At 34.4% G+C, this 26,080-nt stretch overlaps 1 protein-coding gene across 2 annotated transcripts in view; it reads left to right on the top strand.

Moving 5' to 3' along the window:
- The window catches only part of HACE1 (HECT domain and ankyrin repeat containing E3 ubiquitin protein ligase 1), a 108,034-nt gene extending 84,493 nt beyond the window's left edge, over positions 1-23,541 (top strand). For both annotated transcript variants that reach the window (XM_090279706.1, XM_090279705.1), the window contains 5 exons: positions 7,354-7,485; positions 12,489-12,587; positions 12,861-12,931; positions 21,574-21,687; positions 22,209-23,541. In XM_090279706.1, the coding sequence (XP_090135832.1) occupies positions 7,354-7,485; positions 12,489-12,587; positions 12,861-12,931; positions 21,574-21,687; positions 22,209-22,311 (519 nt within the window). In that variant the 3' untranslated portion in view covers positions 22,312-23,541. The remainder of the gene's footprint in view (positions 1-7,353; positions 7,486-12,488; positions 12,588-12,860; positions 12,932-21,573; positions 21,688-22,208) is intronic.
- The last annotated feature ends 2,539 nt before the right edge of the window (positions 23,542-26,080 follow it).

Here is a 26,080-nt window from a genome sequence, read left to right as displayed (position 1 = left end):
TTTATATAAGCTAGTGAATGAATATATTTTTAAAATTCTTCTAATTTTTAGCTTGCCCAACTTTTAGCTTGCCCAACCTTATAGTGCATCTGTTACTTTATGTTACACTGGCAGCGTACTCTCAATTAAGGGTAATGAAGTCATAGACTCTTTATTATAAACAGGTGATTGCTTTTCCTGAGGAAACCTCAAACTCGATTGCTATCTGTGAATACTGTATCTCATGAGTGGCTTTGTCATTCTTTTCAGGTATATTTTATATAGCCAAAGTGGTAAGCTCCATTAACAATTACATGATAAATATTTATGCTTGTTTCTCCTAATAGCTTCCTTCCCACTATGATGTGATATTTGTTTAGATTTTTTAAAATTCATATTTTATTAATTCTTTTGCAGTTATGTCTTTTATTGAAATCAGGAAAGAAAGAAGATATCGAAAAAAATAACAGCAAATGAGAATATACTCATATTAAAGGCATACCCTTTATTTTGATCCTAATCTGAGGCTGGAATAATATTGTAATATAAAGAGTTTGAAACTTTAGTTTCTAAGTTTAATACATTTTTATTTAACCATCTTAACTAATTGTTTGATTACAGGCTAATCTTTTTCAATAATTAGTTTTAGTAATAGAAGTAAAAGCAGGATCTCAATATGTTAATTCTTCTCAGCTTTCATTTTTCTGATATGAAAATTTCTCACAATAAATTGAGCTTCTTCATTTTCTAGTATTACCAGTAAGAGCCAAGTATAATTCTGTATCTAATTGTTGATGCTTAAACATTTAATGCTTATTTAATAAACAACCTGATTAATTTTTAAATATTCAAATCTTTAGAAACATAATAATAGCTAAAATTTATCACTCACTTTAAAATTGTTAAAGTATTTAATTTACAAATAAAATTTTCAAACCATGTTCTTAGGAGGTATTATTGTTTTTAATACACATTTTTGTCATGAACTTTTTTGTTAATTTACGGTCAGCCTATTATCTACTTACCTTGATAGGTATAAAATTATAATTGTCACTTTTGGAGTTGAACTTCAAAATTTATAGGCATATTGAAGCTTGAATGACTTGCCAAACTAGTTACTAAGAGAAAGTCTATGTAAGCTGATCTCCACATGGGGGAGGCATTTATTCCTAAATTTTATTGAAAGGTTTTGGTAATTATAGAGTGAAACCAAATAGATGAAAATACCTTTGTTGAAAAAGCAGTGCATTGGGGGAGGGGATTGCTGGGTGGGGGGGGGGTGCTGGGCAGAGGGGAGCAAAGGGGAAAAAATTGAAACTATTGTAACAATATAATCAATAAAATATACTTTAAAAAAAGCAGTGCATTAAAAAATACAAGTAATGTAAGGCAGAAGAATATATATTGGTTCCATATTTAAACTATAGTGCTCTTTTAAATTTAATTTTGTATCTGTGAATGATTTGTTTTAAAATCTGAGAAAAAAAACCTTGATTTCACTTTTGAAAATGGCTGAATTACCCACAGCTAAATATTTACATTTAAATAATTTTTAAAATCTTTATTTCAAGTTTTGCTTTCACTTTTTCACTTTTACTTTCCCTTTTAAATTATTGATGAAAAGCTGAAATTGCAGAACCATGAAATCTGGGGTTAAAGTGACTTCTTTTTCCCCTAAGTCTTCAGTTAACATCTAGAAATGAAGAGTAAGCTACTTGGGTTTAAATGTTAACAATACTAATCATCAAGTTCATTCTCACTGGGAGGGGAAAATGGGAGTGGGATGGGACAGGATATCAGGGAATGAAGGAGGCAGCATGGAAGCTGAACTACAGAAGAGAATCATTAAGTGGTCAGAGGAGAAGGAAGGGTACAAGGAAGTGTTTTGTGCTTATAGGAAGACAGAGTTGACTGAGAGTGTGTTTGGGAAACTGCAGATAGATGAGAGTTAGACCTTAGCTTAGATTGCAAAGTGAATGAGTGGAAAAAAGATGAGATGAGGGAGGTAGAATGGGCCAAATCTGAGAGACTTTAGTTCACAATTGGAAATTTGAAAATTGTTCTGAAGGCTGTAGGGATGATTGCAGATGCCATAGAGGAGAGTGACATCATTGAGTTTCTGTTTTTTAAAGGAAAACATAAACTCAGCTTGGAGTGTGAGGGATGGATTGAAATGGGACTTTCTGGAGTCAGGTCAACTGATAGGTTGCTGTGGCATTGGTCTGTGGAGCATGCATGGGGGATTTTATAAGATGGTGACTGAGGATAGAGAAAATGAGATAGCTTTCAGGGATATAGAATTTATAGAACTTAGTAATTAGTTGTTTGGGAAGGTGAAAAAGAACAACTGAAAGATGACTGCTGCTTATGTGGATTGGCCCCCGGAATGACCGTTGGTGTTGCCATCCTCCTCTTCATCAGTCTCATTACCATCAGTTCTGCTTTCTGGTGATGATAACAGCAATTGTCTATTGAATACTTTGTATATATTTCATATAGTTGAGATATGTTCTTTGTGCATTTCTCATTTATTATAACAGCCTTCTAAGATAGTTATTTCAATTTATTGAATGTGGAAACAGCTTTAATATTAAAAGCATCTGACATTTATTAAGTGCTTATAATGTGTTACGCACTGTTCAAAGTACTTTATGGGAAGTGTATATATTTTTTCCTACAAGTCAGGAAACTGAAGCATAAAGGGTTCAAGTAGCTTTCCTCCAAATCACATGATTAACAAGTGTTGGAGCTAGGATTTGAACCCAGGAAAACTATAAATTTCAAGCCTGAGCTTATAACTATGACACTATATATTTCTTCTTTTTTTTAAATCCTCATCAGAGGACATTTTTCCATTGCTTTTTAGAGAGAGGAAGGGAAAGAGGAAGGGAGGGAGAGAAACATTGATGTGGGAGAAAAACACTAATCAGCTGTCTCCTGCATGCTTCCAGACCAGGGATCGTACTCCCAACCTAGGCATGTTCCCAACCAGGAATCCAACCCGCAACCCTTCAGTAACGGGATGACACTCCAACAAACTGAGCCACACTATATATTTCTTTAGAAGTAAAATAACTGTCTAAGGGCTCAAAATTAGTAAGTGGTGGACCCTCGGTTTATATCTAGGTCTGTATGATTGTGTAACTGCTAGGCCTCTCATTTACTAAATCAGTGAATATGAACAGGTTGCAAATACAAATTTAGTATGTTTTCCACTTGATTTATTTTTCACACAAACACATTTGTTGCACATATAAGCACAAAATACAAGTTGGTGTATATAGTGGTGGATTCCTTAACAGTTCAGGTCTGAGGTTCTGCATATCGAGTGTGTGTGTTATTAGATTTGATTCTAAATTATCTTTAATATCTTCCTGTCTACAAGGAGAACATACTTTTCCTTGCATTTTAGTTAGTACTGTAGTCTAAAATTTTACCAAATCTATGAAATGCTAACCTGAAGAATCACTATTTTCAGTGACTAAGTTTTTTTCACGGACACTGAAGTAATATGTTTATAACTAATCTGTGGCCTTGAAAATAAGAATATATCATCAAGAAAAAGTTATTGAAAAATAATACATTGTAAGAATACACCTCTTCTTTTTCTTGTTTCTACTTATTTCTACAAAAGAAACCTGATATTTTTTTGAATTCTAGGTAAATTTTCAGTGAGAATTTTTATATGATAGAGCAGTAATAATCAAGTGGATAAACCCAGGAAGGAAGCTTTTATTAGCAAAGAATCTATATTCAAACCGTTAATTGAATTGTGCCAATAATAAGGCCATTTAAACTGTTAATTGCTAAAAATAAATTTCAGACAGTTTTATAAATACGGACAAATTTATCGGTCTATTTAGGGGAGAGAAAAGGCACATCTTGTTTGCACTATAACAGTTGATTATTTATATAAATATGATTTACTTAGATATTTTTCTACAAAGAGTGAAGAAGATTTTCAAGAAGAAAAATAGCTTCAAAATATGTGTCAAGTTTCAACATCACCACTGCCTCTCATAAGAAGACATAATTTAGGGTCAGTGCCTGTAAAGAAGTTGGAATTTTAAGAAACATTTCTGAAAAGTGATATTATTCATTACACACATCCAGAAGACTAGGAGATTATTAAAACGAAATGTTTCTGTAACTAAACCTGTAATTTAACTGGAACATAATGTCAGAAGTTGCATCTCCTTAATCTTAGTGTTATTTTTCCCTTTGCAGTTAATTTATTTCCTACCTCTGTTGTATCAGTTATCTGACTCAGAGGTTGAGCTAGAATTGTTGCTAGAGATTTTGTTGTTCTTATCTCCACACTGAGGCTTCCTAAGTTGAAAGCTTTCTATATGTTAACTATTTCAGTACAAGTACTCACTCAGATTCCAGTATATAGTCAGTTCTTCTGTTTAAGTCTGTAGCATCTGGTATTATTATGCCCTCAAAGAATTAACAACAAAACTCAGGTGGGAGCAAATATGGCCACCTGTTGTAGATAAAAAATTCCCTCTTCCTCTCTTAAGTTATATTATCTCTTTTAATACCTTAGAAAAGAGTGAGATTTTAGGTTTGGTTCATATTGAATGTTTGTGCAACTCTTTATGCTGGTGTTTTGTATGCTGATTATCATCTGTAGGGCACTGTTTCTTTAGGGCATGTACGATATTTGATGGAGTTGTGCGTGGTGTAAGTGTGGAGGTGAGGCGCCGGCTGCCTGCACGGATGAAGCGAGTGCAGCCAGTGTGTGTCTCTAGCACTGTGTGAACAGTCAGTATGTTGGTGCACCTGGCTGCTGTGGCTCAGTGGATTGAGCGTCGGCCTGCAAACCAAGTGTCACCGGTTAGATTCCCAGTCAGGGCACGTGACTAGGTTGCACGCCAGGTCCCTAGTTGGGGGCTTGTGAGAGGCAACCGCACATTGATGTTTCCCTCCCTCTCCTTTCCCCTCTCTCTAAATAAACAGATAAATAAAATAAAAATAAAATAACCTCGTTAAAAAATAAAATTAATTAAAAAAATGTTTTTACATAATAACTGGATGTTCGTAGTAATAATTGTACAGTATCATCAAGGAAATGTTCACATGTTTTTCTGTTTGAAGATATGCTGTTTAAGGAGACAGAACAACATTTTAGAAGCAATTGGAATTAATTTTTTTCTGTTTTCTGTAGATTTTAACTGTTAAACACACTTATTTTTCACTACCTGGAAAACTCTTATTTTACTACTCTCAGGATGATTTGTGATGGCTAGGATTTTATTATTTTACTGAGAAATAATTTAGACCAAGATCCATTCACATTTAAATTAACATGGAGACTAGTATCTGAAGGAGTTGATTTTTACTAACTGATATCCAATAACTGTGAAACAGAATTACAGAAATAAAGGTGGAAAACAATATTAGATGGAATAGAAGGGAACATGTGAGCAAAGATTAGTATACTTGTGAAAGTTAATTTCTAAAAATCAAATGAGGAAATAAAGTAATTGATAAAAAAGAATGTGTACTATTCTAATAAATATAGACTACAATGGCAAAGTAAAATAGGTTAAGTGTACTTTAGCAATTCACAGATCTTTTACTTTCATGCTTCATAATTTATTAAGGTCTTGAGCAATGATTATTTAATAGTACCTTAAGATTGTAAAACTAAAACCTCTTGGGAGAAAGCTATTTTTGTTAAGGAAAGGTAATATCTCATATAGCACCTTAAATATATAATCAATGAATGGGGGCAAAAAATTTATAGTGTCCAGTAAGCAGTTTTAGTTAGAACAGACATAAATATCAATATAATTATGTGCTAATGTGGAAATCACTGCTGGTTATCACTTAGAAGTGTGTTATTATATATTATTTCTTAATTGGAGCCTGAAAATTTAGTTTTATGTTTCTGTTTGTTTGGTACCCATTTCTGTCTCCCTCTAGTAACTACCTGTATGTAACTTGTAGTAACTAGCTAATTCCTATATAGTGGAGAAAAAGCCTGTGGGTGGTAGAGAACAGGATTTCGGGGTAGGTATAGATTAAATGGAAGGGATGGCAGCTTTCCCTGTGTCAGATTGTACGGAGCCATGTGGGGTTTGGGGAGCGCTGTGGGGAGTTCACTATGACACTTCTGTAGCTCTGAGATATATGGAGAATTCATAGCCAGTAGTCAAATCTAACCTGCTGGCTCAGTGCCTGTGGGTTTTTGGGAGCTGGGAACATAGCATTGGATAAGTGCCAAAAGGTAAGTAAGTAAGCAAATAAATAAATAAATAAATGGAGGGTCCTAAAACAGGCTTTCTCCCCGTTGTGTTTAGAGCATTTGTTTCTGGGAAGTGGGAATTACATAAACATACTGCTTTTAATTCACAAAGTTACACTTAGACGTAATTTAAAATAGATAAATGATAATAGTTGTGTGTGTATATACACACACACACATACATATTTATGTATATATGAACGATAATTTATTCTGGTCTGAGCCAAAATACATTTTTTATTACCAATTAAATTTTAAGTGACACTATTTCCTATGATGATGATAATGTATTTTAAAATAAAATGTCTGAGAATAGCTTACCTTAACTTAGAATTGAGTCAGCTACAGTTAAATGAACCATTTTATCAAGTTCTAGGTATGTATTAAATGAATTTGTTGAATGTATGCATTTACCACATATTTTTGAACACTTGCAAAGTAGCCATCACTGATTTTAGTAGCTGAGGATACTGGTAAACCAGACAGGCACCCTGTCTGCAGAGAGATTACATCCTGACAAGACTTTTCAGTCGGAGGCCCAGGGAAGTATAGTCGTTTTGTTGGGTAATACAGTGAGTGAGCAATGGGGAGAGGGGAGGGAAATGAGATGAGAAAGCAAAGCAGAGAGGCTAGGAAAGGAATTTGGATTTTATTCTAAGTGTCATGGAAAGTCACTGCAGGGTTTTGAGCAGGAAAATTATATGATCTAAATTATATATATTACAAAAAACCACTCTGTGGTATGGAGAAGAAGCAGTTCAGAGGCAAAATGGAAACAGGGACACCAGATGTTGCATTGGTCCAGGTGAGGTGATAATGACTTGGACCAGGGTGTTAAAAGGGGAGGTGATGAGGTAAGGTCAGATTGAGAATATTTGCGAGGGAGTAGATCTGCTAGCACTTGCCATTCATTACAGGATGTGAGAGAAATCCTGGTGATTAGGAGCTTGGCATAAACAGTTTAGTGAATGGTAGAGAGCTGGTTTGCTGAGATGTATGAATATTGGTGCCAAATTAATTCCAAATTTTACCTTTTAAAAAAGTGAGAAATGATTATATCAGCATTACCTTAAGTATGTGGAATTAAAAGTCATCACAAAAACTTTCCTTTTTTTAAATAGGCGGAGTATGTCCAGCTTGTTACTGAACTTCGAATGACAAGAGCCATCCAGCCTCAGATCAATGCTTTTCTACAGGGCTTTCATATGTTCATTCCACCTTCCCTCATACAACTTTTTGATGAATTTGAGTTGGTAAGGAAGAATGTCAGCTCCTTTGTTGTTCCACAGCAATATAAGCCTCCAGTTGATCTAATTCAGAAATAATTTTGGAATACTATGATGAATGGAACAATGTATAAGATTTATGGGTTAATGTTCATGTTTAGAGACTTGTCGCAATACTTGCGTTTGTACCTCTCTTAAGCTTAATAACCAGATTAGCTATCTCTTAATGTGAAATGGAGTGCAGTGGTGATAAAAATGGAATATTACTTCCAAAGTACTGCACATGGGGGATGCTGAAGGCCAGTATTCTCAAAAGCAAAATTCCCATTACTTCAGAACTTTTTATTTGGCCATCTGTGGTGAAAAGGATAGTGATATAAACTTCTGATTAAGGTTTTTTCTGTTGTATTTGGGTTTTCTTCTCCAGCTTCTTATTTCATCACATGTATAATTTTATAATTTTTTATTTCAAACCTCTGTGGAATCCACGTTCTTTGCCGCCCCCAGTCCGTAATGAATATTTTGTTGTACTTCGTTAATTTGCCTGCCTTTTACTGTGATCTAATGGGATTTCTAATTTTATATGATTTATGTGTGCATTTTCCTTTATTTCCTTTTTCTCATTTATTTTTGGTAATAATTATTTTCAAACTCTTTGAATTTCTAACTCCTTAATAAAACACTAATAAATAGAGTATAGCTTTTAAAAAGTATAATTTAGAATAGTAAATTTTAGATTAGTGGAAAGTACCCTTTGGTTTTTATTCTGTTTCTTAAAATTAGTTTTACCTTGTGTCTTTCATTCTAATAATAAGTATAATGATGTATACCTTATTTTTTACATATATACCAGTATTTTCATTTTTCACTCATAGTGTATCTTGATATAGTAGTGGACAGAATTTGATACTTAATTTTGAGGTCACTTGTGACCTAGTTTCATTAAATATCACTTTTGAGTATTTTGGTTCTGTTTTTAGGTTTAGGATTAATGATTTTGTTTAGCATAAACTTGTCTGGTTTTTGCATAACCATAAAAGTTATTTTTAGCATTTAAAACGGGGGAGTACTTATGAACTGTTAAACAGAGAATGACATTATTTCTTGGACCTATGGTGGAAAAAACCAATAGCAACAACATAAATAATTGATAAAAACTTTGCCTCATAATTTATTGATACTGATAAGTCCTGCAAAGCTTATTGAATTACAATATACATAGAGAAAAGCACATGCATCATAAATGTATAGCTTGATGAATTTTTACAAGCTGACTACATCCATGAAACCGGCATCCAAACCAAGAAACTAACAAATCCTAATGCCCCAGATGTCCCTTGCATTTCCCCTTTCACTCACCATTCTTGGCCATGGGTAACTACTTTCCTAATTTATAATATCATAGACTAGACTGTCTGTTTTTGAGTTTAATATAAATGAAATAATCACCTAGGATATATCTGACTTCTTTAGCTCATCTTTTTGTTTGTGAGAATCATATGTGTTGTGTGTCAGTGTAATTTGTGCATTTTCACTGCTGTATGGTAGTTCATTGTGTCAGCACATCAGAGAAGGAAAACTCTGACTCCAAAAAAAAAAAAAAACCTCCGCTGCCTTGCGGCATACCTCTTCAGGGGAAAGGCTAAGGGAGTAAACCCCGACAGAAAATCCGGAGCCGGAGTCCCTAAGGCGGTTTGACGTTGTAGTCAACACCGGCAACTCCTGCGGCGCACCTGAAGCCAAGCTGTATTGACTCCGTCTTTCCCTTGGATCCTTCAGCTGCGAAGAGAGGGGGGGTCTGCTGCATGGGCAACAGCAGACCCTCCATATCACCCTGCCCAGGCTCTGTAGCTTCAGCTTCACTGGAGAGGACACTCCAGTGTCATCGTAAGATGTCGATTCAACACAGGAGGAGACAGATACCGTGTCACTCCCGAGTCAGACTGCACAGCCATTCTCGGCGGTGCAGATAGACTCTTAAGAAGCTACACCATCGTCTCTCGAGACGGACGGCTGCCGACGACTAATGATAATGGTAGTTCATTGTGTCAGTATACTTTTTTGTCTACTCTTGATGAACATTTGATGGGCACTTCTTAATTTTGGGTTATTTGAAATAGTGCTGCTACAAACATTCTAGTACATGTCTTTAGGAGAACATAAGAATGCACTCTGAGGGTTATATATCTTGAGGTAGAATTGCTGGTAGACAGGGTATGCATTTATTCCATTAGGGTGGATACTAGCCAATAGTTTTCCAAAGTGGTGTGTCAAGTTACACTCACACCAACAGGTATAAGAGTTCTGGATGTTGCCATTTCTCACAGCATTTGATCTTTTCTTTTTTCATTTTACTATTCTAGTGGATTAGTAGTGCTATTTCATCATGATTTTAATTTGCATTTCCCTTATAATTAATGAAATTGAACGTGTTTGATATGTTTATTAGCTGTTTGTGTTCCCTGATTTTGAAGTGTTCAAGTAATTTGTCTATTTTTCTATTGTGTTCTCTTTTTTTGTGTCTGTGGTTGTTGCTGATTTGTAGGACTGTATATTCTTTATAGGAGTCTTTGTTAGATGTACATATTGTGGATATTTTTTACTCTGGTGTCTTAGTGAATAAAAGTGTTCAGTTTTAACAAGATTAAGTTTATCTTTTTTTTTTTTTTTTAATGAATATAGTTTTTTGTGTCCTGTTTAAGAAACTGTTTCTTATTCCAAAGTCATGAAGGTATTTTCCTTTGTTTTCTTCTAAAAACTTTATTTCTTTGTCTTTCACATTCAGGTATGCTGAGAAGTTTTTAATTGTGGTGCTTATATTAGAAGTTAGGTCAGGATTCCTGGTGTGACTTAGACTCTGGCTTTAAAACTAAGTTGAGCTGATTCAAATGGTAGAATTGTTTGGGAAGAGTAGTGTTAAATAGAATAATAAAGGTCTTTCATCCTCTTCATAAAAAGTTATAATATATTTATGAAATAGCTCAGATTTCTTGAGAATAAAGGCTCAGTCATTTTTATTCATAATTATTAACAACGAGAGCATACTTAGTATTATTAAAAGCTTACTCCAGCTTAGAAGGGAAGAATATTAAACTCAGATTGTAAGAAATGTGTAAAATTCATTTTTACTCCCTTTTGAGAGGTCTGTATCAGAGTCCTGCCACATAACAGAATTCCCCAGATGATTCAAATAAAGATGTTTTTAACAAAGGGACTATTACAGAGGTGCAGGTGGCATCAAGAATAAACAAGATTTGGTGAGGCATCCAGAGACTAGTAACAGTGGAAAGTCTTTATCACCTCTAGAATGGAAGAGACAGGAGGAAGCATTATTGTAAGGAGCCCTGTGATGAGGAGATGTGGCTACTGAAAAGATGTGCTAAAGCAGGGAGGGAGCAGAAAATAATCTCACCTCCAGACTCTTGACTCTTCTCAGTGAAGGAACCCAGTCCGAAGCCGCAGACAAGAGAGCTAGTTTGCCAGTATCAGCCTCTTAGGGAGCAGAACAGTGCAAAGAAAGGTGGAGAATGTATTTGTGGGTGGTAAATGGTCCCTAACCAGAAAGCTTTCTTCTAGTAAAACTATTTTATATAGTACCATGGCAAGAACTAAAACACTTGCAGTTCTCAAACTTTTTAGTCTTAGGAACCCCCAACAACAAAAGCCTTTTTGTTTATGTGAGTTATAGTAATTGATGCTTACTGTATTTGAAATTAAAATGGAAGTGTAAAATATTTTATTAATTCAAATAAGCATAATTAATTACCTGTTAACATAAATAACATTTTAAAAATGAAAACTGCATTTTCAAGAATGAAATAAAAATAATGGGAAGAGTGGCATTGTTTTGCATTTTTGCAAGTTTCTTTAATGTCTGGCTTAATAAAAGACCACTGGGTACTTATATCTTTCTGCACACTGTCTATTGTGATATGGTATTTGGTTTAACTGTATGGAGAAAATTCAGCCTTAGATAAGTTGGAAAAGAGAGAACCTTGCAGACTCTCAATTAGATCTCAGAAACACCCAAGAGTTCTCAGACACTGCCTTATATTGACCTTCATTAACCTTCAAAGTACGTACACTCTATACTAGTCTGGGATATATCATGAGTAGTTTCTCTAGGAAACTTGATTTTGAACCACGTTATATCTATGTCTCTGTAATAACAAATCCTGATATTCCAGCTTGTCAGTGTTTTAGTTAAGTGCAGGCTAGTTATTGCCACACCTAAGTAAATACATCCAACTGTGAGAAATGGATTCATTTAGAGATGTGGACAAGCTCTTTTTCAAGTTTTCTTTAATATTAGAAAGCATAATGGTAAATACTGTCACTGTCTTAATTTAATTTTTTAGTTATATTTGATTGCTATTTTGTTTAGTTGATGATCTTCCTGGGAAAAAGGGGGCTACCAAATGCCTTTAGGGAAATTTCATTTTTTTCTCACCTTTGGGAAAGTTGACATTAAAGGATTTGAATTATTCCAGAATAGTTTTTCAAAGGCCTGAATATGTGTTTTTTTGAAAATATAACTTTTTATTATATTACTTTCTTTTTCCTAATGATTAGGGTTTTTTGATGATTCTTTCCTTTGCTTAACTCAGAATTTATTCAGGTCTTTGTTGTCACTTTCATATTGAGAATATAGTCTCTATAGAATTTAACAAATTCATAAAATAAAAATAAACATAAAGATAATAATGTTCATAAAATTATTGCACATGTAGACTATTGTTGCATAAATGTTTATATATAAACAAAGTATTGCCTCTTATGCTTTAATTTAATTGTATCAATGTAGATACATCTCCATATCTTACTGTGTTTGAGATTTATCAGTATCAAAGGTTCTCTCCCATGTATAATAGTACTTGTTATTGATGACCTGCAGAAACTGTCACAAAAATAAATCAGTTTTACATGGAATTAGTTTCTAATTAAGGCACATTTACTCTTGAAATGTAACAGTTCGTTTGTTTTTTTTTTCCCAAAGAAGATTAATGAAATATTTTTCTGCTTCCCCAAAGGAGCTACTGCTTTCTGGCATGCCCGAAATTGATGTGAGTGATTGGATAAAAAACACAGAATACACAAGTGGCTATGAAAGAGAAGATCCAGTTATTCAGGTAAAATTTCTCTAGAGCTTAGAATGAAGTTAAGTTTTGCCATTTAATTTTGTAAGCTTTTCAGCACTATTGGATGAAAACTTACATTAATTAACAAAGTTTTCCCCTAAATTCTTCTCATGGGAATTGCATATGAAAGCTTTGTATGAAATCATTTTTGATAAATGAGTTTCTTAGAATAAAATATGCTTTACGAATGCTTCATATTTCTCTGGTATTAAGTCTGTGATTGCTCTGAAATATGAGCTAATCTTTTTTTGTTGTTGTTATTAGTGGTTTTGGGAAGTTGTGGAAGATATTACTCCAGAGGAGAGAGTTCTTCTCCTGCAGTTTGTTACTGGCAGGTAAGAAGTGTTTTTATGATAATGTGAAAAGAATTTAATGTATTCCATTTCTAATGGCTTAGAGATAAACAACCAAAATGAATTATTACACTGAATTGTCAGTTTCTTACCTCCCTTTCCACTTTCTTCTCTTTTTTTTCAGTCCTTGCCCAAGGACATGGTTATTGATTTTTAGAGAGAGAGGAAGGGAGGGAGAAAAAGACATAGAGAAACACTGATGTGAGAGAGAAACATCAGTCTGTTGCCTACCGTATGCACACCGACCAGTGATTGAATTCATAACCTAGGCATATGCCCTGACCAGAAATCGAACCCAGGACCTTTGGGTTTATGGGACAATGCTCCAACCAACTGCGCCACACAGATCAGGGCTCCACTTTTTAAATATTAAACAAAGATTTATTTAGGTATTTAAGATAAAATGTAGTGCTTGATAAATATTTATTTAATGTATAAAAAATGAACTGTGTTCCAACTAGGGTTATTAGCCTGTATATTGTATTTTATAATTTGGTAATCTTTCTGAAGATTGGTCAGTGGTAGTTAGCCAAATTTTTAATATTGCTAGACAACACACACACCCAACATGCCAAGAAATATCCTGAGATTTAAGTAAAAAAAAAATTAAAAATTATATTGCCTGTGTAGGAAGATTAGACATTTCAAATTTAAAAAGTCACTGTTAATCTCAATCACCGAAGATAATCACTATTAACATTTTGGTTATTTTTCCAGAATGTTTCTCACAAATATAAATTTTTACTTTTTTTTTTTTTTTTTAATCTTCACCCAAGGATATGTTCATTGATTTTTAGACAGAGAGAAAGGGAGAGAGATAGAGATGGAGATACTGTGTTAGCTTAAAAGTCCGTATGGTTTTTTCCATAAAATAAAAGACACATTTTTCATTTTCACCAATAACTTTATTGATTTGGATATTTTGAGTATGTTGGCTGTCTTCCACATAGTATAATGTTGATTGTTCTCAATTAATGTCTCAACTTGATCGCTATCAACTTCAACTCTTCTACCCAACTGTGGAGCATCATCTAGTGAGAAATCTCCAGCATGAAACTTCGCAAACCACTTTTGACATGTTGGATCAGTCATGGCACTTTCTCTATACACCACACAGATCTTTTCTTGTGTTTCAGTTGCGTTTTTACTCTTCTTGAAATAATAAAAAATAATGTGCCAAAAATGTTGCTTATTCTCTTCCATCTTTAGTATTAACATGGCTACACAAAAATTCACCAATTTTGATAAGTGTTTTTCTAAAAATGCACATTGGTATGACAGCTGTCACAATACAGTTTATCAAAATTGTTACAAATGAAGTTAAGAACAACTGGATGCTACTAGAGCCATCTTATGAAAAAAAAAAAAACTTTTTTGGTGAACCTAATAGAAAGAGAGACAGACAGACAGATAGAGACTTGTGTGAGAGAAACTTTGGTTGCCTGACTCTGGGTATCAAACCTGCAACCTTTTGGTTCAGGGGACAATGTTCCAATCAACTGAGCAACCCAGCCAAGGTTAAATTTTTACTTTTTAAAAACATTGACCCTGTTTTATAATTTTTGAATTTTGCAAAATATCATTAAAAATTATTCCATTTAGAGATCTAATTTTTTTAAATGGCTGCCTGCTCTTCAATTTATGCACCTCCTTTCATTGATATTGCTCTTTATTGCTAAATTTTTCTGTTTCTGAATAATGTTGAAGATATAAGGAATTTTTGTGTTACATTTGTCGGGCCTATATCCTACATTATTTATATAGGATAAATTCATAGAAGGGAAATTTTTGCATACAAAAGTATATACATTTTTACTTCTGGCCAAGATGGAGGCCTAGACTGACACGCTCCATCTCCCTCCACAACTAAGAAGGATTACAACTACCGCAAAACCAGAAATAACCAGAAGTTCCGGAAAATAAAGCTACGTTATGTATGAAGTCATAAACAAGTGGTACTCGTCCGGACGGATAGGTTGGGCGAAGCTGGGGCAGAGAGGTCAAGCTGTGCTGGTGGTGGCGGCTGCGGCAATGGCGGTAAGCACAGACACCCGTATTTAAGGCGAGGCGAGAAGTGCACCCCAGCTGCAGACCAAACCCATCAGCTCGCGATTCCAGTGCTGGGGAAGGCAACCCCCATTACCTCGGACTATGAGAGCTGGAGGGCATGGGGATGGAGGAGGAGGCTTCCGGTCTCTCAGCAGAGAGTGAACAGCAGAAATCCATCTTGGACCCCTACCCCCACTCAAAGTGCCTCAGTGTGGTGAGAAAGGTCTCCGGTAGTGACGAGTGCACAGGACTCCGCTCCCTATACCATAGGAGGTGTGACAGCCCCGCACAGGAAGCAAAGGTAAACACAAAACTGTCAGGATGGCAGGGATCATGATAGAGATCCCAATCACACAGCTGACCAGATAGCAAATATATGATTTTTTGGACCAGCAGTTAGATAATCTTTCTGAGGTTCAGTTCAGAGCTTTGGTTATAAGAAAACTTACAGACCTAACAGCAGATCTTAAGACCTGGAAGGAATGAAGGCTAGTCCTGCTGAAATGAACAAAAACACATATGAAACAAGTGGTGAGGGAAGGAAAACCAGGGATCAAATCAACAAATTGGAACATAGGGAAGGAACAAACAGTCAACCAGTGCAGAAAAAGGAAATGAAAAGTGAGGAAAATGAGGAGAGGCTCAGAAACCTATGGGACAGCTATAAGTGGGCCAACATTTGAATCATAGGATTGTCAGCAGATGAAGAAGAACTAGAAATTGAAAAATTATGTGAAAAAATAATGAAGCAGAACTTCCCTAACTTGGGGAAGGAAATAGACTTACAGGTCCAGGAAGCACAGAGAGTTCCAAAAAAACTGGACCCAGGGAGAACCACATCAAGACACATTATAATCACAATGTCAAAAATTAAGGATAAAGAGAGAATCTTAAAAGCAGCAAGAGATAAGAAGAGAATTATGTACAAAGGGGTCCCAATAAGACTCTCAGCTGATTTCTCAGAGGAGACTCTGCAGGCAAGAAGGGGCTGGCAAGAAATATTCAAAGTAATGCAAAGCAAAAACCTACAACCATGATTACTCTATCCAGCGAAGCTATCATTCAGAATAGAAAGGCACAGAAAGTGCTTCCAGGACAAAGTAAAACTGAAGGAGTTCTTCAGATCCAAACCACTGTTATATAAGATGTTAAAGGGATTTGTTTAGGAGAAAGAGGATCAAAACTTTGAACATTAAAATGAAAACTGTATCACAACAACCAACAACAGAAGCTAGGGAATCGAAACAAGGCAAACTAAGGCAATGAGAGTGGAAAAAAGAAGTATAGGTATGGGGAACGTATTGGGGGGAGGTCAGTGGGTAGGGGGAAGGGGCAAAGGGAGGGAGATGGTGCAGGAATTAAGAAGCATAGTAGGAGGGAGTGGAGTAGACAGGAAGATGTTGAGAAGAACTATATGCACAACCAATGGGCATGGACTAAGGGGAGGGACAACTTGAGGGAGGGGGCATCACTGGGTGGAGGGGAACAAAGGGAAAAGAAGTTGGGACAACTGTAATAGCATAATCAATAAAACATTTTAAAAAGAAGTATATACAGTTTTACAGCCTTGATAAATATTGCTCATTTACCCTTCAGAAGGATAGCAATATTCACATGAGTAGGGAATGAGAGAACCTGTTCCTTTTATTCTGTCAATACAAGATGCAGTCATTTTTATTTTCATATAACTTTATTTATATAATTTTGAGTGGTTTGCATTGCCTGTCTTTATTTTCTGTGCATTATTCTACTGTTGTTTTCAAAAATTCAGTTTAAAATGGACATATATCAAGAACTTTTTCCCAGTTTATCACTTACCTTTTACGTTTATTAAGTCAGAGTTTCATGTAAATTGGAAATTTAATTTATAAAATTTATAAAATAGAAGTTTTAAACTATGTTGCAAGTTGATTATCAGTACTTTACGGTTTTTATAAACCCTTCCCTATATTCAAGATACTATATATACATATTTATCTACATTTTTTTCCTGTAACTTTATAGGTCTGTTTTTATATTCCAATTATAAACTGGACTTATTTCGGTTTATTGTCTGAGATAGTGCTCTTTTATTATTTTTTCTAATGGTTTATATCTAAACACTAGTGCATTATTATATTCCCCCATCTCACCCTGTTATTTAGTCAGTGTGAATCTTTAAAATGCAGAAAAAAATTATTCAAGTTCTTTGGTACCAAAAATTATCTGTAAAATTGCTGCTCTTGTAGAATTAAAAAATCACTTGGCTTGGTAATCTATATAGTGCCCCGCTCATGGCAGAGTATAGTCATTGTTAATGCTAAAATCAGCTTTACTGCTTCTTACTTAACTGGCCATCAGGTGTAGCATGTGAATCCATTTAAACTGAGGGGAAGGATGTGGGTAGAGAGTAGGAGCGAAGGAATCTTGAGGGAAAGCAACACAGAACTGAGGTTTACCTTCATGTTGAAGAATCCACCTTTCAACACTCACTGTACATTGAGTTCGTGTTTTGAATTTAAACAGTAAGTCATAAGCTCTTTTAAACCTTAACTTACCTTTTATATTAGCCTCCCCAGCAGTCATTACTATAGGTATAGCAATTGCCATTCTAAACCTCAAGTGTATATTTTTTCTTTAGTATATTTTGGAAAATTCTGGTTATCCATTGGTTTATATTTAGATACTGAAATGTCTTTCTCCATGTATTCGTATAATTTAGTGCAATCTTACTGAAAAGTTAAAATATGTTCAATTATAGAATCAGTATAAAAAGTATTTAAAAATATTTTTATGGTAGTGACTGCTTGGTCTGTAAGACTGTGTTAAATGTATTATTCTTCTGTTTTCATATCCCCTTAAGAATAATGAAAGTCAGACTTGATTTTTCTGTGTATGAAATAGAAGTACAGTCAGCTTTCTGTATCTGCAGATTCAACCCCCTTGGATTGAAAATTCTTGAAGAAATGTTACATTGTTGCTGATGTATACTGTGTAATTAGGCCTACGATGGCTGCTGGTTGTGTCTGTACTGAAGATGTGCAGACTCTTTTTCTTGTCATTATTCCCTAAACAATACAGTATAACAACTATTTATATAGCATTTACTTTGTGTTAGATTTTGTAAGTAATCTAGACATGATTCAGAGTATATGGGGAGATGTGTGTAGGTTGTATACAAATGCTGTATAGTTTAAATAAGGGACTTGGACATTCGTGGATTTTGCTAATATCAGGGGGTCCTGGATCCAACCTCCTGCAGATACCAAGGAGCCAACTGTATATAATTTTTATCAAGTATAATTTTACATTGTATCACCCAGGTTTCATAATATTCAGCCAGACTAATTATTTTTCTTATACATGCTTAAGTTTGATGAGCCATGATCTTAGCATCAGATCCACTGATTATTCAAGTGTGGAGCCCAGTCATATTTGTTTGTATTTAGAAGAGGAGGAGTATGGTTTCGGGGATTGTGATATCAGTTTACAGAATAACTTCAATTCAGATTGGGAAATCTTTTTTTTTTTTTAAGCTTTTCAAAATTTAGTTATATAAAGACATTAGATTGATTATTCTAATATTGAAATACTGTATTATAATTGTGTAACAATCAGTGTCAAGGCTCTTTCTTATCTTGTCCTGTTGAACTGGTGTACTTGTTTTTAAATTCTGCCTCTAGAGGAAATTGAGAACAGCTTGTTTGCTTTTTGTTTGTTTGTTTTAATCCTTTTTCATTTTTGGTTGCCTTTCTTAATTTTTTAAGCAAAGGTTAATATGCATAGATTGACTAGTGTTGAATTTCATTTCAGTTTACAGACTTATTCAGGTCTTCTTTAGCAATTATTTTGCCCTCAGTAGGACTTGCTCATGCATTAACATTTTATTAGTGAGATTCAGGCATACTTTTAATATTCACTTAGATCGCTAAGGTAAGCTCAGGCATTTCATCAAGAAAACATTTAATAGCAACCAAACTGCTTCCCAGCTAGAAGAGAAAACTGCTGTTTTTAAAGATTCATTTATAGTAGGTTGCTGTTTTTGTCCCTGTGAATATATACATATCTGTGATTTCAAATAGAAAATTTTGGTGCATTTTAACAGCTTTTATAGTGTGTGCTAAACAATACATAACATTTACCATTTGAAGTGTACAGTTCTGTGACATTAAGCACATTTGCTGTGCAGCCACCGCCGCCACCACCACCAATCTCCCAGACTTCTCTGTCTTCCTCAGTTGAAACAGTGCCCATTAAGCACTAACTGTCCGCTCCTACTCCTCCAGTCCCTGACCCCCACCACTGTTCTCCTGTCTCTCTCCATGAGTTTTACTATTCTGGGTACTGCTAATATAAGTGGAATCAAGTATTATTTGTCTTTTTATGTCAGGCTTATTCCACTTACCATAATGTCCCCAGGGTTCGTTTATATTGTAGCAAATGTCAGAATTTCCTTCCTTGTAAGGCCATTGTGTGTATATACCACATTTTGCTTGTCTTGTCATTCACGGATAGTCACTTGGGTTGTGTCCACCCTTTGGCTGTTGTGAGTGATGCTGTGATGAACATGGATGTTCAAGTATCTCTGATTCTCTGTTTTCAGTTCTTTTGGATATATTCTGCAATCCTGTGTTTCCTTTTTTGACAGACTGCTAGACTGTTTTCCACAGTGGCTGCACCACTTTACATCCCCACTGGCATGCATAAGGGTTCCAGTTTCTGCATTTCCGTTCCATTGTTGTTCTTTCCTCCCTCCTTTCCTTCCTTCCTTCCTTCCTTCCTTCCTTCCTTCCTTCCTTCCTTCCTTCCTTCCTTCCTGCTGGCCTGCAAGGGGTTGGTGGCCTTTTACTTTTTGTTTTATTAATAGTCATCCTAATATATATGAAGTGGTTATCGCATTGGGGTTTTGATTTGCATTTCCCTAATGACAGATGATTTGATTGAGCATCTTTCCATCTGCCTATAGGCCATTTGTATATCTTCTTTGGAGAAGTACCTATTCAGGTCCTTTCCTTATTTTTAATTGTGTTTTGTTAGTGTTGTTTAGTTGGAAGTTCTCTATATTTTCTGGATACCAATTCCTTATGACTTTGTATTTGAAAATATTTTCACCCATTTTGTGCGTTACTTTTTCCCTCTATTCCTGGTATCCTTTGGCATATAAGTTTTTAATTTTGATGAAGTCCACTTTATTGTCTCTTGTGCTTTTGGTGTCATATCCAAGAAATCATTGCCAAATTCAGTGTCATGAAGCTTTTCCCCTGTATTTTCTTATAAAAATTTTGTAGCTTTATCTCTGAAGGTTAGGTCTTTGATCTATTTTGAGTTAATTTTTATAAATGGTGTTAGATAAGGATTCAACTTCTTTTTGTGTGTGGTATATCCAGTTTTCCCACAACAATTTGTTGAAAAGACTGACATAGAAAATCATTTGCACATATGTTTGAGGGTTTATTTTGGGGTCCTCTATTCTATTCCATTGGTCTATATGTTGGTCTCTATGCCAGTGCCACACTGTTTTGGTTATTGTAGCTTTGTAGTTTAAGTTTTGAAATCAGGAACTATGATCCCTCTGACCTTGTTCTTTTTTCAAGATTGGTTTGGTTATTCAAGTTTCAACAGTTTTGTTTTGTTTTTTTAATGAACTGAATTATGCTTTGTACTATGAATCACGATAGAAAACATTTTTAATATTAAGGAAGACTGCTGCCTTTGAATATGCATGTAATACCTTACATTAAATGTTTATCATCATTGTAATTTATCCAAAAAGCACTACAGCGTCTCATTTGAAAAACAACAAAATTTATTTCAGGATCAGTTTGTTTAATCAGGACATAGATACAAAGGCTAATTTGAAATACTAATTTTCTTTCAAATTTAAACAATAGAATTTCAGAAGTTTTAATTACATCCTTTATAGCCATGTACCCAAAATTTTCTAGTGGTTTTTATGTATTGTGTTAGCCTTCCTGTGGTTTCATTATATTAGGTGACATTAAAAAAAATACATTGGTATTGTGAATCTCTGGAAAGACGAATGTAGAGACTTTTTTAGTTTTTTTCACTGTGAAAAACAAAACAAAATCCTTTTGACTCTAGATATTTTGCAGACAGGGAAATTTTTTGGATTACATGTAAAAGCCTCTGTTGCTTTAATTAATCAAGCAAACATTCATTTATTCAGCAAATATTTAATGAATGTCTAGTAGATGCCAGTCATTTTGCTAACCCCAGGGATGCAAATACAAATATGACATAATTGGCCCCACAAATCAATTCCAGTTTAGTAGGGAGACACATGAAAGAAAATAATTGTACATGCAGAATGCTAAATGCAATAGTAGAGCTATGTGCTGTGGCCAGTTGGAAGCGTGGTACAGGGTATAGAAATGTGGAGGGGTGTCTCCTTGGAAGCTTGCTAACTGGCCACAGGGTGACTTCTAATAATGAGTTGGAATGTTGCAGATTAAAAAATGTTATTTTGTCAGTGACCTAGAGTTGAATATATTCTTACCCTAGCTTAGTATTTAAATGATATCTATGACAAAGATTTTCCTTTCATAATTACAACTTACTAAGATATGAACTATTAGTTCCAGGGTCCCACATGGTGGATTTGCTAATATCATGGGTGGAAGTGGATTGCAAAACTTTACAATCGCTGCTGTGCCATATACTCCAAATCTTCTACCGACTTCAAGCACATGGTATGTTAATTTTTTTAAATTTAAATGCATTTAAAATTTTTGATTAATTTTGAATGATCAAAAGTGTAACTGCTCTCTATTGCTACAAGGAGAAGGAAACATCAATGGTGATCTCTTATCACAGTTTTGGAATCACTGATAAATAAATAGCTACAGAGTTCCTTGCTTCCACCCTTTTTGGTTGGGAATATGTTTGAGGAAATTGAATATAGTTCAACTGTCACTAAAGTTATATTGTCATAGTATCACTGAGTAACGCTATCATTTCCAACTAAATTGCTCTTATTTATTTTTGGCTGAAAGGAACTTATTTTCTTCCACTACATTTGCATGCTAAAGGAAACTACAGTGCAGCAGGTTTTTATTTTTTGTTGTTACTCTTTAAATACTACTTAAGGGTTTTCCAATTTGAATGCAAATTTGAGGCGGTGGTTTTATGTTAATTTTTGAAGTTTTCACTGCTAGACAATTAGAAATTTCATAGATTTCCTACTTAATGGTGATATATTTTTCTTTTAAAGCATCAACATGCTCAAGTTACCTGAATACCCAAGTAAAGAAATACTCAAGGACAGACTTCTGGTAGCACTACATTGTGGCAGCTATGGTTACACAATGGCATAATGAAGGCTGGAAAACTCATCTGACTACTGATGCACAATTCAGAGTGGCAGAAGTAATTTAGGAAACTGTCAGCAGAAAAGCAGCCTAAATGCAGCCCGTAGGCAGGGCTGATGTTTAAAATTCATAAAGGATCAGGTTTTCTCTCCACCCCTTTTCCCTTGTATGTTTTCTCTGTTTGTGATACAATTAGAAAATAGCAAATCACAGTAGTGTTCATTTTAAAAAATGCTAATTGAAAGTAGTAGAAACTGTCCTTATTGATATTTCTTTAATCTTATCCAAGATTTTGTTAAGGCAAAATCTTACTCAACATTCCACCTCTGCTGTATTATGTCTTGTTAAAAGGATGTTTCTCTTTATTTTCCTGTATATTAAAATATATTAGGACATCCAAATTGGTATGTTCCATTGCATGTAAAGTCTGTTTATATTTTGGAAAACTATTGAATAGAATGGCTTAATTTAGATTGTGTATAAAGCCACAAAATATGTATTTTCCCATATTGAATCTATATTAGAATGATGTTTTTTAGCTTTTTAGTATTTTAATATATAATGTAAAGTTTAGACTAATGTGACTAACAGCTGATGAAATGATATCTAATTTAGATATTAAAACTTACACTATGAATTATTTGCTTCTTTCATGGGTCAAATTTTTTTATATATTGCAGTCTCAAAGTTATTCTTATGCCTTTATATTTTAGGTAAAACTAAAATATAATATTTTATCATATTTTTATTTTATTTTATCTGTGAGTGCTAATGACACATTTAAAGAAGTAATCTGAAAAAATAAAGACGTAATCTGATGCTCAGATTACAATTTGAATATGCTATTTTTTCTTAAATTACTTTTTATGATTAAAACATTGAGTTCCAGTGACATATACCTAATACAGAGCATTAGTTTTTAAATTTTAGTGATCTAATCAGGTTTTATTTTGAAAAGACACACTTGAGTAGTTACAGCATACCTTTTAATGGGAAATAGGAACATGCACATATTTAGAAATGCTAATGGGGGAATTTGGAACGTTAAGGACCTTGCATCTGGAAAGTAGAAGTAGGCTATCTAATGGCATATCTATCTGCGTGCTATTTTCTCATATGAGCAGCTCGTTTATTTGTTACTGACAAATATGGACAATGTATATGTCAATACAGACCAATACATATTGTGTATATATGTATACAAGCTTTGCTAAGTTATAAAGCTTCTCTAATACATGGTTTTTGGTTCTCTGTTGTTATTGTGCGTGTTTTTTTATTTTTTTTAATATTAAAAAAACATTTTCTTAATCCCTTCACCTTTTTCATGCAGCCCCACAACCTCCCCGCTCCTCTGACAGCTGTGGTCTCTTCTCTACGAGTCTGTTTCTATTTTGTCTGTTAGTTTATTTTGTTCATTAGGGATTAAAAAAAACAAAACTTTTTAGATACAGACAACAGCATGGTAATTCCAGAGGGAAAGGTGGGCAGGGGGGAGGTGGAAGAGGGTGTTCGGGATAAATGGTGCTGGACAGAGGCTTGACTGGGGGTGGTGAACACACAATACAGTGGACAGGTGATGTATTGTACAATTAAACACCTGAAACCTGTATAATTTTATTAACCAACCTCACCCCAATAAATTCAATTTAAAAAATAAAAGAAAAAGAAAAAAGAAAACATCTCAATAATTTCATTAAAATCTAGGAATTCTTTAAAAATTACTTTTAGCTCTAAAATTAAGAGTCAAAATGCTTTATAATAAGTGGAGCTAATAATATTTAAATTTTGGTCTTCAAAATTTAATTGTAGAGGAGGTCATTGACTTCTGTCTTTTCAAATAAGTATTAATAACTAACTTTAATAGTGCACTGCTTATAATTTTTATGTTTACAAACATTAATTTCTGTTTATAAATAATCCTTGGCTTTGTCGGATTGGTCCTTTTGCAAGTATTTATGTACAGGAGATAATTAAACATTAAAAATTTCATAGTGTCTTATCCATGAATGTGAATAGTTTTTTATATAGATGTAGCAATTTCAGCGTTTACTCTTTTACATTGTATTTATTTGTTAAACAATAGGATCTTACAGGGATTAAAAATACTGTTTAAACAAGTGGCAGCAAATCTTTTTAATTCCACACTTTCTTCTGTAAGTAGATGGATATGTTGAATGGCAGGTAGCATAGAAAAATGATTAGAGCTTTACTTTCCCTTTGGGTAAAAGAAGATTATACTAATAGGAAAATGACTTAAGTCTTAAAATATGTGGTAGTTCCATATAAGGAGGAAATAGAAACATAACAAACACTCTGAAAGGACTAAAAATATAAGTCAGGGGAGCATATTGTAGGAAACTGATTAATGAAAACCTCCAGGCCAGAGTTGATTAAATTCATTCAAATAGTTTGAGTGGATAGTGACTGTGTAATTAAATCCATTTTCTAGTTCAACAAAATAAAATGTAATATAAGGAAATCTCAGCTTTAAAACAGTATGTTGGAATACAGACCTGTTGCCACGACAGCCTTCATTAGATATGGTGGGGAAAGGGGCGGGACATTTTAAAGCACAGGTCCCCAAGGTGGAGGTCCAACAGATGATTCCCTGTTGGAGGAGGTAATAGAGAGGACTCCGCCACCCATTGCCTTAGGTTTGAACCTGTGCAATAAGAGGCTCCTCGCCCCTTTCCCACCATTTATACAGTGGGAGCCATTTTCAAGGACACAGTCTTGAGAGAGCAGTGTGTAAAGACCATCTGTTGGACCCAGATAAGGCCTCTATCTAAACTTTTAGGATTTGGCAGGTGGATGTAAAGATTTACTTACCTTGTAGCCGCCCAAGACAAGACGCATAAATAGTTGCTTGTTAAAACTGCCCCCTATCAATCTGGAGGGTCTGCCTCTTTTCTCAGTCTGTCCTTGCCCTCTGTGTATGTGAGCAGGTTTCAGATATTAACAGGGAAGCTTCCAAGGTTGTGGGCCAGCACGCCCACTCAGTTTTTTTGTTAATCATGCCAATTCTAAAATTTAAATGAGGTGTCAACATTTTAAAAATCTGGAGATTTTATGCAGAAGTTTTGGCTTCTGAGAAAAAAAATCTAACAACATCGAGCATAGATTCCTAGAAGGCATTATTACTAGACTGGGCTTGAGTAGAAGCTGCAGCTTTCAGTGACTGAATACACTCTCCAGTTTGCCATTTTCTTACCCCAGCCTGCCTCACTAATTTATGTTACCGTTCTGGCATTGACAGCATTGGAGTTTGATTTTAAAAATCTTTGTTGATCGGAAATATTCCCTTGGAGTGTTAATTGGTATAAATACTTTGGAAGGCAATTTGGCAATATATTTTAAAAATGTACATACATTCTTTGACTCAACAATTCCACTTCCAGGAATTTTATCCTACGACATACTTAATTCGTGTACATAAAGATAGCTGTACAAGAATGTCACTGAAGCCTTCTTTGTCATAGAGAAAAATTGGAAGTAATTTAAATGTCTGTTTTTAAGGTGTTACCAATAAATTGTGTTACATCCATGCAAGAGAATATTAATTAGTATTTATAAAGAATAATATGGATCTATACATTCTGATGCATAAGTGTTTCCAAGGTGTGTTAGGTGAATTAAGGTGTTTGGAAGTGATTAGTGTATAAATACAAAATACGTAGGGTTATATTCAAGAAAAATTTTTGGGTCAGAGACTATTGCCATATCTGGGAAAGTATTATAAAATGGGATAAAGTTTTTTTCACTATATAACCTTTTT

The sequence above is a fragment of the Furipterus horrens genome, unplaced genomic scaffold (genome assembly GCF_987537825.1).
Source record: "Furipterus horrens unplaced genomic scaffold, mFurHor1.1.pri manual_scaffold_6, whole genome shotgun sequence".
NCBI lineage: Eukaryota > Metazoa > Chordata > Mammalia > Chiroptera > Furipteridae > Furipterus > Furipterus horrens.
The sequence above is the reverse complement of the archived record's forward strand: the minus strand, read 5'-3'. Positions and strand labels throughout refer to the sequence as shown.